This window comes from Palaemon carinicauda, chromosome 24, assembly GCF_036898095.1.
Source record: "Palaemon carinicauda isolate YSFRI2023 chromosome 24, ASM3689809v2, whole genome shotgun sequence".
In the NCBI taxonomy this organism is placed as follows: domain Eukaryota; kingdom Metazoa; phylum Arthropoda; class Malacostraca; order Decapoda; family Palaemonidae; genus Palaemon; species Palaemon carinicauda.
Genome location: NC_090748.1, coordinates 7,540,169 through 7,558,944, shown reverse-complemented (window position 1 = coordinate 7,558,944; position 18,776 = coordinate 7,540,169). Strand labels below are relative to the sequence as shown.

General features: G+C 34.0%; 1 protein-coding gene across 1 annotated transcript in view; it reads right to left on the bottom strand.

Moving 5' to 3' along the window:
* Positions 1–901: 901 nt before the first annotated feature.
* The window catches only part of LOC137618060 (carbohydrate sulfotransferase 11-like), a 36,530-nt gene continuing 18,655 nt past the window's right edge, over positions 902–18,776 (bottom strand). The window contains exons 3-7 of the mRNA XM_068348028.1: positions 11,752–11,862; positions 9,315–9,439; positions 8,573–8,780; positions 5,924–6,058; positions 902–2,012 (exon numbers count right to left, since the gene is read on the bottom strand). Of these exons, the coding sequence (XP_068204129.1) occupies positions 1,836–2,012; positions 5,924–6,058; positions 8,573–8,780; positions 9,315–9,439; positions 11,752–11,862 (756 nt within the window). The 3' untranslated portion in view covers positions 902–1,835. The remainder of the gene's footprint in view (positions 2,013–5,923; positions 6,059–8,572; positions 8,781–9,314; positions 9,440–11,751; positions 11,863–18,776) is intronic.

Genomic DNA, 18,776 nt, shown 5'->3' with positions numbered 1-18,776 from the left:
ATTTCAAGAATTTTGCAGTATATTGAAATTATGCTAAGTAGAGTGATAGTGTGTAAAGTTAAGATCTAATTCCCATTACTCTTACATAGTCTGTCCATCCTTTCATAGGTCAGGATATTACTATGCAAAACACGTATTCTAAGATAAGTGATGCTGAAACCTCTACTGAATATCATCTAAAAATATCTATACTCATTTTGCTAGACTATACACTTTACACCAAGAATTCATGATAAACTCAAAAACTACTTTAAGAGCAAGTGCAAAAGACTTCTCTTCTTTATTACTTTCCTTTTGGTAAGGGTAGAAGGACCCTCCAAAATCAAACCAGTGTTCTCTAGTCTTGGGTAGTGCCATAGCCTCCGTACTATGGTCTTCCATCGTCTTGGGGTAGAGTTCTCTTGCTTGAGGGTCGACTCGGGCGCACAATTTTAACTTATTTCTCTTCCTCTTTTTTTTTTTTTTTTAAGTTTTTATCGTTTACATATGGAAAACTTATTTTAATGTTGTCACTGTTCTTGGAATATTTTATTTCGTTGTTAATTACTTCTCCTGTAATTCATTTATTTCCTTATTTCCTTTCCTCGCTGGGCTGTAATAATAATAATAATAATAATAATAATAATAATAATAATAATAATAATAATAATAATAATAATAATAATAATAATGATAATAATTCATATTGTCAAGTACTATTTGGGGGCGTCTGTTTCCTTCCAATGAGCGTAGAATCATCATTTTAATGGTATGAATATCCCTAAATCCCAAATTTTCTTATACAAGCATTTACTGGTACCATTTTGAAAATACAAATATAATTTGACAGTTTGCATTACTTCTGATAAGAGAAACGGTTCGGGTGGCTCTATCTTATTGCCAACACCTGTTAGTATTACCATTTATTTGTTTTTTGCTTATCATCTATCCCGGGAAAAGACACTCCAATATATTTCTAAGTCAAATGATTATCATTAGCCTCCCTCTGTTTCCTAAGTCTACTCTAAATATTTTATCAAAATACTTGCAGTCTGCCAACTTATTTTAACTATCATCGTTTGGAAAGGTCAATTGGAGTCAAATGATGGCGTGCTTGAGGTCAGCTTTATGATGAGAAAATGAGACAATTGGTGAAAAAGATGAGTTTTTTTTTATCACTGGAATTTTTACTTATGAGATACCTCCTCCATGGGCGTAATAAAGAATTCTTAAAGATACCTGATGACACACCCTATTTTGAAACTCGTTATCTGTTACTATATAAGATCTGCCTTCCGTTTCCTGCTAAAACTCGGGATTAGCTGACGGGGTTGTGTCACGGTCTGCTTTGTGGTGTACCTATCAGTATCCTACGTTTGTTATTGAAATAAACAAAAGCTATGGTCTAAAATGCCTAAATCACTATTTGTATGTTCAAGTATATTCATGCATTTTTAATTTATTTTGTGTAGCATTAGATAACGCTGAACTCTCGAGTCTTGGCTAAGTGTCCGGCTTGCTTAACACAAGCGGATATTTTCCGTACGGAAAAATTTCCGCTCGTTAGGAGGCATGTGTTGAGACGAGAGGATTTTCCCCGATTGGCCTCGTAATTTCTATATACCGCTACATTGGAACGGTGGGGATAACAGTGCTCGCGGCTAGCAAATCACTACCGCTCGGATAAAATACCGCCTGGAAATTCTTCCGAGCCGCCAGTGTGTGAAAGGCCTCATTGATTTTCATTAATATCTAATCCGCGCGGATGAAAACGCACAGCTTCAATCAATCGCCTCGTGTGAAGTGGGCCTCAGGGTTAGTCAGAGTTGTACACACCCTTAATCCTCAGCCAGAAATCATTCTTCATGGTTGCCTTTGTAGATGTCGTCAATATCATAGTCGAACAACAAGAAGTCGAGCAAATATCGCTGGTAAAGCTGCTTGATCTGGGTTCGGGACAGCTGACTGTAGAATTCTGGTGCAATGTCGCTCGATGTAGTATTGTTGAGATGCCTCCACTCTTGGGACTTTAGCTGATAAAAAGAAAAAGGTTCAACAGATAATATTAATCATATGTTGCAACTATGGGATGATACTCAATTTTCTTTACACAAATTATTACTTCTACTACGTTCAGATAACTAAAATGATTGGGTAATGTCAGATTGCTGAAGTAATGTGCACCCAAGTGCATTGCTGACGTGATGGGCCATATCGAATATACGGCAAGAACCGGAATCCAGAACATCTCGTGTGTATATATATATATAAATATATATATATATATATATATATATATATATATATATATATATACATATATATATTATATACATATATATATATATATATATATTTATATATATACAGGTATATATATATATATATATATATATATATATACATATATATATATATATATATATACCACCGTTTACTAGGTAAATAATTTATTCACAACTTACAAGCAATATATGAAGCTATAAATCGGTATTACTGCTTGTGTGTGTGCATGTGTATGGAAATACCCATAAGTATATACTGCAACTTTTATTCTAGAAAGAGTGACCTAAATATGGTTATTATAAATATTTTACTCTTTACTTTAGTATGAAGTAACAGAAATACAGTCATATGATGAATTTAAAGCTACAAAGTACGTCGTTTAGAAATACAGAAAGCACCTCAAATGTCTTCCCTTGTTTTGATAAATTCTTATCAAAACAAGTAACAGAAGATTATGGTATTAATTATAGATGAAAGACTAGTAATGCATAAAAGTAGGGTAATGCCATCCTTAAATAACTCGAGAAAGTATTCGTATGTATTTTGAGATACATTAAATAAAGGAAATTAAAACATAAATTGTGACTAGGCTACTCTACAACACGAGGAAGCATGATATGATGGAAGTATATCTTTTTAGTTTTACTTAGATACGAAGAAACAGTAATTTGCAGAGAGAGAGAGAGAGAGAGAGAGAGAGAGAGAGAGAGAGAGAGAGAGAGTTACTAATAAGTTTTTTTAGTTTTATTTCGATACAAAGAAACAAGAGCCTAATATGCAGGCAGAGAGAGAGAGAGAGAGAGAGAGAGAGAGAGAGAGTTATCTTTTTAGTTTTATTTCGATACAAAGAACCAATAGCCTAACATGCAGGCAGAGAGAGAGAGAGAGAGAGAGAGAGAGAGAGAGAGAGTCACCAATATATTTTTTTTAGTTTTATTTAGGTACAAAGAACCAATAGCCTAATATGCAGGCAGAGAGAGAGAGAGAGAGAGAGAGAGAGAGAGAGAGAGAGAGAGTTATCTTTTTAGTTTTATTTCGATACAAAGAACCAATAGCCTAATATGCAGGCAGAGAGAGAGAGAGAGAGAGAGAGAGAGAGAGAGAGAGAGAGAGTCACCAATATATTTTTTTTTAGTTTTATTTAGGTACAAAGAACCAATAGCCTAATATGCAGGCAGAGAGAGAGAGAGAGAGAGAGAGAGAGAGAGAGAGAGAGAGAGACCAACATTAATAATTAGATTAAGCCAGCTGAAAAAATAAATTTTCCAACACTTTTCATAAATACAAGACAGGATGCGGTCAAATATTGTCCATTGTAGCGGTTACAGACAGGATATTTTAGGGGAATGGTTCGAATGAGTCAAATATGACATTTGATAATAACGCCACTTTCACAGAATTATAGTTTTTCCCCTTGAAAAATGTAAGATTGTTTTCCCAAATACAAATTATCTATGAGTATGAGGAATCAATCAACCTTATGATATTAATAACTCTTATGATTGGTCTTTGTGATATAATCTTAGTGTTGTACCTTTCCCAAACATTCAATAATGATAGTTTTGAATATTTTCTGATGTTTAAAAGTGACCGAAATCTGCTATTTTCACTAACTAAATTCCTTTTTGTTATTAATAGGAACCTATGAAAATCTGGAATGATTTCAAACATAGAGAGAATCATTAACATTTCAAAGGCAACGTATATTTTTTTTTTATGTTATTGATTGGAATTTGTATAAAGCCCTACTGAGCCCTAAGATATATTACATTACGAAAATAAATGTATTTTGAATATAAAGATTAAACAGTCACACATAAGATATACGTTTTCATTATCTTTTAAAGTTGAAAGAAAACGTTTAGGTATAAATAGCAGCAGTAACAGTAACAAATAATGACGCAGTCTTGGTAACGTATTGAAATGTATGAATTTATGTAATTCTAAAGTTCATAATTGTCGATCAAACAAAGGATTATGTTATTTTGTATATGATCTGGGCCTTTATTCATAGAAAAGATAAATTGGTTCCTTAAGACAAGGCATTTTAACACTGTGAAAAACTTCATACTGTTCGAATGACTTATTCATGATCCTAACATCCCTAACAGGATGATGGGAGTCAGCTAAGGATCAGACAGGCGAATAGTTATCGAAAAAAGGTGTTATTAATGCATTCAAAAATTTCCCGAGGATACAATAATCACCGGAAATCTTAAAAGACGTTCTTAGGAAGCACATTTGTTTTTGTAATCGAAGAAGAAAAAGACCGAATGTATTTCTCAAAAATAAATTTGCAATCAAGAATCACACATAATTTTAAATGAGTTGTATATAGTTGAAGAATTGCATGTTGAGGAGCCACTGTCCTTTACCTAGTTACAAGCATATTTGAGTTTTATTTGGGTTCATCTCCATGCCCAACAATTGCATCCTGCACAAATATTACCTTGATTTCTATTAAGGGATTTGCAAACATAGGTCTACATTTAGGAGAAGGAATTGAAGCAAAGAGTAGCATTATCTGCATATGCAATGATCTTGTTTTCAAGGCTAAACCACATCATGTGCATATAGTATGACAAGTAAATTATCGAAACCCTCTTCTCATGATGGTATACAGTTTGAAAGGGCAATTAACGCTTAAACAATGAGTTCTCTCTCTACTCTCTTCTCTCCCCATATTAGCTGCGACCAACAACAATCGACAAACGATCAAGCAACTAATTAGCTGCATGAGTAGACAGTAGTATAGAGGATATTGAAGGGCACACCATGTGACCCGTCTTATCCGGTTCGAGAATAAATAGAGAGAGAGAGAGAGAGAGAGAGAGAGAGAGAGAGAGAGAGAGAGCGTGCAACTAGCTATAAACAAATTTAGAATTTCCGCAACAACAATTGACAACCAATGGAAGGAGATTGCAACTGGAAGCAAAGCAAACGATTTGTTAGTCGTTTGAAGTTTAAATGAACTACAACAAAATAAGATAGTTCAATGAGTGGTAAACTGCTATGTTGCACAGGGTAGTTCCTTAGTGTTTATACCCAATTGCTTATGGAAAAAAAGATGAACACCATCTTTTTACTTAACTATGATAGTATCTAAAATATAACATTTAATAGATTGTCTTGTTTTCTCTCGGGGGATGCTACAAAAAATAACAGAAGAATACATTTTCTCTCTCAAACTTTCTTCATCATAACCTGGAAAAATGAATGAGAAATTTTGGATTGCAATGTTTGAATCTATCATATATATATATATATATATATGTGTGTGTGTGTGTGTGTGTGTGTATTTACTGTACATATATATATATATATATATATATGTGTGTGTGTGTGTGTGTGTGTGTGAGTGTGAGTGTGTGTGTGTGTGTATCCTTCCTGTCACGCCCAGCAGCATTGCCAAACGTATAACTACTCTGTCTCTCCCCGTTCCCAGGGTACGGGGTGTAGGAGGTAGTCATATCCTAGTGAGTGGGGTTGTGGTTTAGGAAGGGGTTGGGGGGGGGGGATAATCTGTGTCTGTATATTTAGCCGTTATTTTTAATTGGTAGCCTACTGTACATTAGTATAATGATAAATGGAATTTGGTGCCGTTAAAGAATATTCTAGTTTTGCAATTATTGTTAATACTGCCAGGGAGATCCCTCACCTCTCTAAGTTCTTCAAGATTTGACAGAGTAATCAAGAATCTTTCATCTTCAGTCATTGTCTCCAGCTTGATGATCACATTGTAGTCCGCACCACAGACATTACATTGGGCCCAATATGGAGTCCAGCAGTGAACCTGAAAAAACAACAGAAATATTGCGATTATTGAGTAGCTGAATAAAAAACTATAGTTCGATTTGTGTTTTCATAATGCATACATGCATGTGAACATACAAATAAGCACACATACGCACTCACATGCCTTACAACACCTGCACAAGCACATAGATAATGTGTGTGTGTATATATATATATATATATATATAATATATATATAATATATATAATATATGTATATATAATATATATATAATATATATATATATATATATATATGTATATATATGTATATATATATATTTATCTATATATATATGTATATGTATATATATATATATATATATATGTGTGTGTGTGTGTGTGTGTGTACTAAGAAGACGCATAGTATGGCAGGAGTTAAATTGTGTAAGTATGGAAAGCAATGAGTGAAAAAAAATCTTTTTAGGTCGTCTTGATCTGTACCTGGCTATTTTGGAGTAGGCCTACATGAGAGGGTGGTTGTGCTAACAAATTTGAAAACAAAGGAAGATGATACAAAATATGAAGTTTATGGAGTAAATGAGAATGGAGTGACCCTTATAGCAATGCATTTGGAAAGGGATTTAATGGTAAGATATTAAAGGTTCCCAAAAAGAACATAAATGAGTATACTTGGGAAAGTGAAACTGGTGAGTAAAAGTTTGCTAGATTATGTTTTATTACTGAGTAAATGTAGGCAAAGATAAAGTAATGAATTATATGCTATTGCTTTCAGTAACATATATAGAATTCTACTTAGATTAATATTGATTATTGACATTTCCAACAAACAAAAAGATATTTTTTTGTCATTTGTCTGTATGTTAACCATTATGGTAAAGATAATGCCTAAAATAATACCATCTAAGGAACAGTTATGATAGAGAGATCCTAACTAAAAATTTTCATGCCTGTTACGAACCTTTATGACTTGCACCTCATTACATATATATTCATAACAAGACTTATGAGAAATAATGAACTTATTTTTTAGATCCACTGCCATCCCCTTTAGCCTAGGAATGGTATCACAATTAAAAGGAATGATTTTTCTTACGCTAGAATGAGGAGCTCTGGTGAGTGACATTTGAGACACCAAAGTTTCTGTAAATAATTGAATGTCGTACTGTAAGGAGGCCATTTCCAATTCAATAATATTATCATTTAGTTGTTAAATGATTCAGTAAATCGAATGATAAACCAATCTGGGATTTAGCTTAATATCTTCAACAAGACAAATATATAAAACCGATAAAAAGCTACATCATACTTAAAAGCAAACTTCTGTATAATAATACCAATAGCTATATGAAAAAGACTATGAATATAAATTAGAGATAATTATAATTATAGTTAATACTTTTGAAAATGTAGAGCAAAGATGAATATATTGAGATAGATGAGGAAAAGGGCCACAGCATGATAAACCCCCAGGAATCCTTGTTCCTTTTTATTTATGCCTGTCTATTACTCAGCTATATGGAGGACAAGGTAAAAATCAAATAGGAAGAAAACTATAATTGAGTGTCCCCTTAAACTAGAGAACTCTAACTTTCTTATTCCATGAGTCGTATGACAGTGGCGATTCAACAGTAAATGAGCAATACGTAATATGAAACGTTGAATACTCTGAACGAACAAGACATAACGACAGTGGAGGTCCTGTAGAGATTGGGGTTCCCCTGCTGTATGGGACCTGAAAACAGCCATCAAAGTAAGTAAAGTAAGATAGTAGAAGGCCATAGTATAGAGGACTATCAAAGGTTCGAGAACATTTATCTGATTTCAAAGTTCTTTGCTTAAGATATAGGCTCGTTGCTATAGCAAAGGAGTCTTATACTGTTATCATATGGTTAAATTAGCCACTGAACAGTTACAGTCGTTAAACTCTTCAATGTGAATGAAAAAGTTTGAAACTAAAGGAAGAACCGTAGCTAGAGTTCATAAAGGCTCCTGTAACGCCATAGTGGTAGTATTTCAACAGGTGACGAGCGGCTGAACCAACCCATTTATCTATCTATCTGTCTATCTATACATATGTATACGTATTTATATAACTATTAATATATATATATATATATATATATATATATATATATATATATATATATATATATATATAGATACACACACACACACATATATATATATATATATATATATATATATATATATATATATATATACTGTATTTATATATATATATATATATATATATATATATATATATATGTGTGTGTGTGTGTATATATATATACTGTGTGCATATATACACACATACAAGAAAGTAGGCTCTCCGTCTCCGTATTTTACCTTTTATTAAAAATCCGATTAAAACTATAAAAAAAAAAATAATACATAATCATATATCTGAGAATATAAGCTTTATGCATAGAATATAACGTAAACTATAGGAACATTGATTCTGTAGTGAAAGGTTAAATGTCAACATTACTCTTTCTTATCACAGTATGACTATTGGTGATTACTAAGCTCCTTTCACAAGACTTACGTTCTTCCTCCAATCCATCGCCGTGACCAGAGTCTTCGTGGAGTCCAGGATGTACTCGACAAACTCAGAGAAGGTTGGAAACATGGAAGATTCCGGGCTGTCGACTGGTCTGTATTTGGCTATGATTTGAAGCTGGAGGTCGCGGTAGTGATACTCTTTGGGATGAGGATCGACTTTTAACATTTTGTCCCTATAAGCTGAGAGGATCCTGTAAAAGATGATGCTCTAAATATAAAATTTTTCCCTATTTTCTTGATGAAATTCTACACATTAACTCAAAAGCCACTCTTACCAATGTAAGAGTGGCTTTTGAGTTAGATTATTTTTTGATAGACTGAAAATAAAAAACATCAAAACTTATTTTTGGAAATTAGATTTTACACATTAATAGTAGCAGTGGTTTTGGAATTAGATTAGTTTATGACAAATTGAGACCTACATACAGTATACACACACAAACACACATACATACACACACACACACACATATATATATATGTATATATATAAACGAATAACTTACATGCGTAAACACACATACACACACACACACACACACACACACATATATATATATATATATATATATATATATATATATATATATATATTTCAAATAAGCCATATATTCTAATACATTAATGTCTGGATTTATCTTACCGACAGCGGGATCAGAGTTTTTAGTAGCGTAATCAAATGAATATTGGCATTGTAACTTGAATGAAACAGCTGTGCCACATACCTAGTAAATGGATGCCTGACAATGATGACTCTTAGACTTGATTTGAATGTCTTAAGAAATTCTGTTCTGTCTTCGGGAGGAGGATAGAGCTTGTAAGCTGCGTCTTGCTTAGCCCCATATTTTACCTGCAAAGAAAATAATTATTATCATTTACAAATCAGTTTGCTTTCAATTATGATAGTAACCTTCAATATGCATATACAGTAATAGTAAGTCTGTTTGTAGAATTAACACGAGTGAAACGAAAATAGGTTAGTTTGAAACAGGCATCAGAATTCAGAAAGGGATCGTGGATGCAATTACAGTACAACCTTAGATTTAATGAGTAGCAAGGCATCAATAATAGATAATAGCATTATATGTTGATGGATAGGTTACTACAAAACACTTAGACATCACAATTCAGAAATGAAAGTAGATGCCATTACAGTACAACATTAAATCAAATGAGTAGTAAGGCATTAATAATAGATAATAGCATAAAATGTTGATAAATAGGTTACTATAAAACACTTAGACATCCAAATTCAGAAAAGAAAGTAGATGCAATTAAAGTACAACCTTAGATTCAATTAGTAGTAAGGAATTAATTATAAATAATAGAATAAAATATTGATAAATAGGTTACTACAAAACACTTAAACATTATCATTCAGAAAAATATAGATGCAATTCCAACTTAAGATTCGATAAGTAGTGTTGCCTTTATAATAGATAATAGCATTTGATGTTGATTTTTTCATTGAACTCTAATTATCATTTAAATTTTTTTCGATATAAGAATTAGAGGAAGAGAAAGAACTTAACATCTTTAAAACCCACAACTGTTGTATTAGATTATTGACAGATTACCCACAAGTGGTACAGTACAAGCAGATGTTGAAATCCACATCAAATGTTTTGTTTGCGAGAACAAAAAGAGCATATTTCAAAATGAACAAAGCAAACCCTTCAAAGTAGGTTGGAGTAATTGGATTTGCAGACAGACATACATGAAGATTTATACTCCCAATAGCATATTTGGCGACCATTTTAAACTCGTGCAAATTAAGTCAACCCAAAAACGTTACAACAGTTCCTATAGTCAATTCATTTTAGTGAGGCAGATTTGCACGGACTCGCAGTGATGCCCTTTTAGCTCGGAAAAGTTTCCTGCTCACTGATTGGTTGGACAAGATAATTATAACCAATCAGATAGCAGGAAACTTTTCCGAGCTAAAAGGGCACCGCTGCGAGTCGGTGCAAATGCGCCTAATTAAAAAAATTCAGTATAATACAAACCTGGACATCAAAAACCTATACCAAGACCACAAGATTAATGTCATATATGGATCATTCTATGAATTAGAGCCACCTAATAGGATTAGTGAAAATTTGTTTTTGGGGGTAGGGGAAAATTTCATCATCATCTCCTACGCCTATTGACGCAAAGGGTTAGATTTTGCCAGTTGTCTCTATCTTGAGCTTTTAAATCTATAATTCTCCATTCATCATCTCCTACTTCACGCTTCATAGTCCTCAGCCAAGTGGGCCTGGGTCTTCCAACTCTCCTAATGCCTTGTGGAGCCTAGCTAAACGTTTAGTCGACTAATCTCTCTTGGGGAGTGCAAAGAGCATGCCCAAACCATCCATAGCTACCCCTAACATTTATTCCCTCACCGACCATACACTACTGAAATTTAAGATTGGATTTTTTTTTTTTTTTTTTTTTTTTATGAAAGGACCCCAGAAGGATGTTTTCCACAAATTTTGTTCTCTTCAGCTTAAATAATAGTATCTCGGGAGACTTTCAAACTTTTGGTGGGTTTCAAATTGGAAAGTCGAAAAAATCCTGTAAGTGACATTAAAACGTTATTTATGTGTCAGCTATGTCTTAACATGATAAATTAAGATAATCTTTCACTCTAAGACTGTTTCCTAGTTGGTTATTCCGTCAAACCTGAATACTAGCATTTCAGCCTAGTAGCTCTCAACTAAAATTGCATATTGAGCTCTAAAGAAAAAAACGTATCAGGTGAAAAAGCTCTACCCAACTTTTTTTAATGTCCCCATCATATGAAAAAGGAAAATGCATGGTTTAGCTGTAAAAGGGAAATGTATACAGACACCCCCAGAGCCTATAATAATTGATTTCTGAAGTGAAGATAATAATTTTCTTGTTGGTGGGGGTAGGGTTAGGAATCTGAAGGCCTATATAACCGTATACCTACTAGAAATACTATAAAGTGTTTCGTGACCAGTAATAAGTAGTCAGTAGTCAGAAAAGAATTTCCCTTTTAGTGACAGGACGTATAGCAAGGATTGAAATACTCAGCCTTGCTTGGTTTTGTGATTCAAACGCTCCTGTTCTGGTGCTCGATATGACTGTACTTTGCTTTGCAATTAAAAAAGAAAATATATTACTAATTATAGAAGAAGCATAATTCCCTGAACTTACCCTGAATTGCAATCTTTTCTTCTTTCCAGGATTCATTTCTTGGAGGACTGGATTGTCTTCGTTAAAATGTGCTAGCCGTAAGAAGTTGATCGTCCAGGACGTGGATGCCACCTGGAAAAAATGGAGAAGGTTTTAAATGTACTTCTTTCAGTTGGAGGTTGTTTGGGGATCGAAAGAGAGAAACAACATATTCAGGCTGATGCAGCTTCAGATTCGATTCGATTGGAGTAGTATTAGTCGAAATGTTCAGAGTGCAATAAGAAGAAATTAACTTCAGACATGCTCTCTCTCTCTCTCTCTCTCTCTCTCTCTCTCTCTCTCTCTCTCTCTCTCTCTCTCTCTCTCTCTCTCTTTCTCTCTCTCTCATAAATTAAATTTATTATGATTATCATTTTTCAATCATCAACCCTGTACACAGTGGTTCTATTAAAATAGTTTTCGATTCTGAGGGACCAATATTAGGTTAATCTCTTAATATATTTTTGACTACCCATATTCTTTTGCACAAACTTGTTATGAAATATTTCTTTAATTGTTTATCTTTTTGCCTTCTATAGATTTTCTGAAAATTTCCAGTCCCTGTTGCAACGCAAACTGAGTTTTGACCTTTTAAATTGCCAGTGTAGGTTTGGTGTATAAATATCATGTATTGCCCTTTTATTTATGGCCAATGTGACCAGATTTTGCATGTTAAAGCGGGACATTTCATATATATATATATATATATATATATATATATATATATATATATATATATATATATATATATACGTACTGTATATATATATATATATATACGTACTGTATATATATATATATATGTATATATATATATGTACTGTATATATATATATATATATATATATATATATATATATATATATATATATATATATATATATATATATATATATATTTATATATTTATATATTTATATAAGAGTATCAAAGAATTAATGCAAAACTATTTTCTACTTACTTTTGATATTCAGATTTTTCACTGGAATGGCAAGATTAAACAGAATACCAGTACTATTCCATTAATACGGACAATTTTAAACCAGGCGATTACAAAGATGTCATGAAGTCTAGGTTACTAGGTACTTACACAAAGACTAAATAAAGATTGCCTTGAACATTTCTTTGGGTGTTTAAGGCAAATGGGAGGGCACTATGCTGTGAACTTTAAATTTTGGCTAAAAAAAAATGTTACTAGGAAAGGAAATTAAAGTATTAAGTGAAAAGTGTAATATCACCACTGTTAAAAAATCTCATGAATCAGCCAAAGACGATGAATGTATCACGAAAGAAAGGGACTTAGCGTTAGAAATATGCCTAACAACGCAGATATTCAGAAATTTAGATTTTGATTTAGAGAAAGATGCTTTAGACGAGTAAGAAGACCTTTTGAGAGCAAATAAAGAAATAAAGAGAGATATTGGGGGAGTAATTGAGGAAGAAGTTCTTCAATACATTGGTGGATATAATGTAAAAAAATTTTGTGTAAAATATCCCGAGTTTGGAAATAAGACTGAAGAAATGCTAAGGAATTATACTTGGATAGCATGTGTTATTCGGGGGGAATTACATGCACCTTCTAGTCAGTTTTTTTTTTTCACAGTTATTAATAATGCGGGAGATTTTTAATGCTGTACACGGGGAAGCTCTCATGGAGGGAGTAAATTGTTTTAAAAAGCTTTATTTAGAATTAAAACAGTCTGGTATTGAAGTTCCTGACGATGTTATTGTTTTTTTTTTTTTTTGTTAAGATATCGGTATATTTTCGAATGCGATATCTTAATAATTTGATAAAGTATATAAAACCTCAAGGACAACCATGCAGGGAGGCCCGAAGAAAAAAAATGAAAGTTATAACTTAATGAAATATTTTCCAAAGGTAAAATGTTGTTTTATTTACATTGACTGTGTGATAGATCTACGTTCTTAATGGGTCTCTCCAACACTAAGCCCCTTCAGATGACGTAGATGCGCAGAAGAGGCTTAAAATCGGTACGCTGTCTGGCTGACCTGGTATATCTGGACCGTGGGTAACATGGTCCCTAGCCAGCGCCCATCCAGTGCCTTAACAACGGGCACGGACACTAATGATTTGTCCGTGGTTTCCTCGTTTTTGATGGGGACAAAAATAAACCACAGAATACAAGCAGTATGGAAGAATTGGAAAAAAGTGCGTGGAGTACTATGCGACAGGAAAATAGGGGTTAAGGTGAAAGGTAAAGTACACAGGACAGTTGTGAGACCGGCAATGATGTATGGACCGGAGACGTGGGCAATAAAGATGACAGAAGAGAAGAAACTGGATGTGGCAGAGATGAGAATGTTGAGATGGATGTGTGGGGTGACAAGAAGAGATAAGATACGGAATGAGGTAATTAGGGGTACCACAGGAGTTAGAGAACTATCAGATAAGATCCAAGAAAGTAGACTGAGGTGGTATGGTCACGTCATGAGAGGAGATAAACAGTATATTGGGAGGAGAGTGATGGAAATGGAGGTACAGGGAACGAGAAGGAGAGGGAGACCAAAGCGAAGGTGGATGGACTGTATCAAGGATGACCTTCGATCAAAGGGATTAATCGGTGATGAAGTGTGGGACAGAGGTAGATGGAGAAAGCTGGCCAGAAACATCGACCCCACATAGAAGTGGGAAAAGATGCTGACAAAGAAGAACACTCGTGAGCGCTACCCATATCTCAAAACTGGTAACAGTGTCTGTCCACCGTGCATTTGCCCCCTCGTGTGGAAGGGTCTTTAAGAAAAGGATCTAACAACAAACAGTCCTTCCAGATGTTGCTGTGTTCCACAGCTACTCATATCACAGGCAAAGACTTAGGGGGCAAACTTACGTCCTCACAAGGGGAAGATCCTCGCCGAGCATTGCCCGTTGAAAGTATATTACTCGCTTCTTTAGCAGGGTTTACCAGATCGAACAATTGGGGACGGGGAGGGTGGGGTTAAGGGGGGGGGGGGGGGCTTTCCCACTAAAAGGTGCGCATACGCAATGATAATTTCTATTGAAAAGGATGCAGGCTACTTGTGCGTATCGACTATGAAACTGTTAAAAACATTCTTACTAACAAAGGCAAACTTTTGAAAAATGAACTATTTTAGTAAGATTTAGTTTTAAAACTTTAAGGCCATTTATCTAGATTTCATATGAAAAATAATTATATATATATATATATATATATATATATATATACTGTATATATACAGTATATATATATATATATATATATATATATATATATATATATATATATATATATATATATATATAAGTTACTCAACAAAATATTAAATTCTATAATATAACTGATCCATGTAAGTTATATATCTGAGAAAATATTGCATTTATTTTTTCTATAAAAATACAATAATTAATGTAATGTACACTTGATTAGGATATACCCATATTCTTACCTTTCCAATTTATCAATTAAAATATCATCCGCATTTAACGAAGTGTATAATGGAAATTTGTAACTGATGCAATAGATTTCCGTAGGTCAACTTCGTGTGGAAGGGATGTGGTGGCTGATGTGGTAGCGTCCCTGACAGGTGAACGCCAGACTGGGGTTCGAGTCCCTCTCAAACTCGTTAGTTCATTTGGTCGCTGCAACCTCACCATCCTTGTGAGCTAAGGATGGGGGGAGGGGGGACAACAACAGCCATTGCCTGACCCCCCCCCCCCCCCCCTTGGTCCTAGCTTGTGTGGAGAGGGGCTTGGGCGCTGATCCTAATGTGTATATGGTCAGTCTCTAGGGCATTGTCCTGCTCGATAGGCAATGTCACTGTCCCTTGCCCCTGCCATTCATGAGCTGCCTTTAAACCTTTAAACATACTCTAAACAAACTATCAAACTAGCAGTTGGAATCCAGATTTGCCCGTAGTTTCTCGATTCTGACGTCATCTTCGCTCCTGCCCAAACAGTTGAAGCAGTACATTGTGACATTTGTTAGTGTTAACAGTGTTTGCACGGCAAGCAATTGTACGTGTTTTTACGGCGGGCAACTACCTCTCGTCTGGACGGGGCTTCTAGACCTTACACTTCTAGACTGGGTTATACGGTAAGTAACGCCAGATATTTTTATGATAATTAATTGTCCTTTGACCGTGTGGCATTTGCTAGTTGAATTTCTCAATCGTGGGAAATTCATGTATCATGTCCTCTCCTGTGCTTGAATATAAATAACTATTCTCAGTACTTGGGTACTAATGTGTTTTAGAAAACAGGTGTAGTATGAAAAAACAACCTATATATTATTAGTCTGTCTGTAATTCATTGAGGTGTCCCAAATGATTAACTGTATTCATAATTTTGCTTATTTTTCATTTCATGAAGAATTTATAAAACTTGGTATTCCAGAATCGTAGGCTATATTTGATTTTGGCAAATGTTACTTTCCTCCGTCGATGACCTTTTGATGTTAGAATATTAGTTAATCTCCAAAAGGAAATTTTAGGATCGAAGACTCTTCACACGTAGCACTGACATTTCCCCAGGACTGGGTCCTGCATTTCCCTAGGACTGGGTCCTGCATTTCCCTATCCTGACGTTACAAGTAGTTTGAAATATAGCATGACCATTTGCTGTGAAGTATCCAGTTAATAAAATTTACTTTAAGGGCTGCTCTTCTGGTCCTATACTTCAGGGAACATACATTCCATGTCATTTAGCATTTCACGCCACATATTGCCCCCTTATTGTCAAATCTACATTATCGAAGCACTTAGAAAGCAAGAAAGTCCTCAGTTTCCTCTTAAAAGCCTTAATATCTTCAGTCTTTCGGATGTCTAGTGGGAGCTTATTGTATAGTTTTGGGGTCGCATAATTGAATGCTCTTGAAACTACAGTATACATATCTTTGTTCCAGTAAAATATTTAAGTTTGTTAGGAAATAAAGAATATATTTACTGATTAAGCTCCAGAACCTACAGTGTTCACATCTTGGTTCCAGTAAATATTTGTTTGTTAGGAAATAAAGTATGTATTGACTGATTAAAGAACGGGATATATTTAAGGTTATGTTAAATGCTTCATGATAGATCTGAAAATAATCTGAATCCCCAGTTTTGAAAAAAAAAAAAATGGAAAATTTTGCAATATTATTCAATTAGTTAATGTACAATTATGTTTATTTAACAAGGTTAATAATAAAAAAATGATAAATTTTGTATCGCTCATCATTTGGTAAATATACAGTTATGTGAATTTACCCAAGGTCCTTTAGAAATGTTTAAAGGAACTTGAATTTACCAAAAGCGCCGCAGCCTGGAAGATAATACGAGAAAAGACTAGTCTAAATATTTATTACTTTGCGAGCTAGGCTATAGCCTTATGAAAAAGCCAACAACAGATTTACATTAGACATCGACAATATTTTAAATTTGATATAAAACTTCTTTCGGTATAACACGACATGCGTTACATATATTATTCTACATCATAAGTTGTTGTGATTTACACTTTTCTGTACGTATTTGGATCCTTCTCTCTGGTTACGGTTCATTTTCCCTTTACCTACAGACATCCACGCTGAATGGTCTGGCCTATTCTTTACATAATCTCCTCAGTCCTCATATACTTGACAACACAGATTACCAAATAATTCTTCTTCACCTAAGGGGTTAACTACTGCACTGTAATTGTTCAGTGGCTACGTAATATTAAAAGAAAAATGAGATGGATGTGCTTGTTTATTCATAAGCAGCTGTTTCCATTTGGGAACACACAAGAAGTCAATGTTACACGGATATCAGGTGCAGTGTTGAGCCTGTTTCTGTCCTTTTAGTCTTTAATTGAGTTAATGTGAAAGATTCCAGTTCACACAAGTAAGAAGTTGTGAAAGGCAATAGTAATAGAATAGCCTTTTTACTTAGTGAAAATTCCCCTTTGTTCTTAGCCCAAAATGAGCGCAAATTTAATTTCTCAAAATCGTTTTTAAGCGTAAAGGAACAACTATGAGGCAGCAATTCAGCTTCATCTTCAGGTAACAAGTCTAACTCAATTATTAATTCAGGACTTTAGAAACTAAATGGATTTTCTAATCCAAAGATTTTTCTTAAATGGTTCAAATTTCACTTCAGGAAAATAATTATCAAAGCTTTGAGACAGGAAAGTGAGATGTGACAAAATCTCGAGTTTTAATTCTGGTAATATGTTGTCGTCGACAACATTTTCAACGATGTGTTGTAACAGTGTAGGAAACATTAATAGGTAGGATGATCATTTTAAGTCTTCCTTGCCATACCCTCAACATTTTCTGAAAACCTTCAATATATTGAGATATGTTGCCGCGTTTTCCTTGAAGTTTCATGTTTGACTCATTAGTAAGGCCGAAAACGATCAGGTAGGTAAGCCAGTTTGGTAATCAATATATCATCTTCATAAAGTAGAGACAAAGGATTATTTCTTTCTACTTAAAATATATGAAGCTCAGTTCTTATGTCATATAACCAATGAAAATCTGTGTGATACAGTAAGTGAGTGTATTTCGCCCCAATCTCTGAACAGAAAATTTCAAATACTTTACTGTTAAATGAGCTTCCTTTTATAAAATTTACAATTTCAAGTGCACTTTTCAACACTTCCTTTAGATTCTCGGAAAGTCCCTTTGATACCAGAGCTTGTCGGTGTATGACACAGTGATTCCAAACTGCACTGTTATCGACTCCATCCAAAAATCTTTTGATAACACCGCTATTCTTCCCGGTCATTTTCACTGCTCAATCACTTTTAATCCCTGTACAGTTTTTAAAGTTTAATTTTTATTTTCCAACAAGACACACTTGCATTGTAGCAATATATCTGCACCTGTTGTGTACGATGCCATATTTAGACAGTATAACAAGTTTTCCAACATATCATTTTGCCACACGTATCTGATATAAACTAAAAGTGTAGCACAATTTGCAATATCGGTGCTTTCGTCAAGCTGTATTGCGAAATCTATACCAGACTGCAGTCTTGCGATAAGCATTTCTTCTAAATGCTCTGAAAT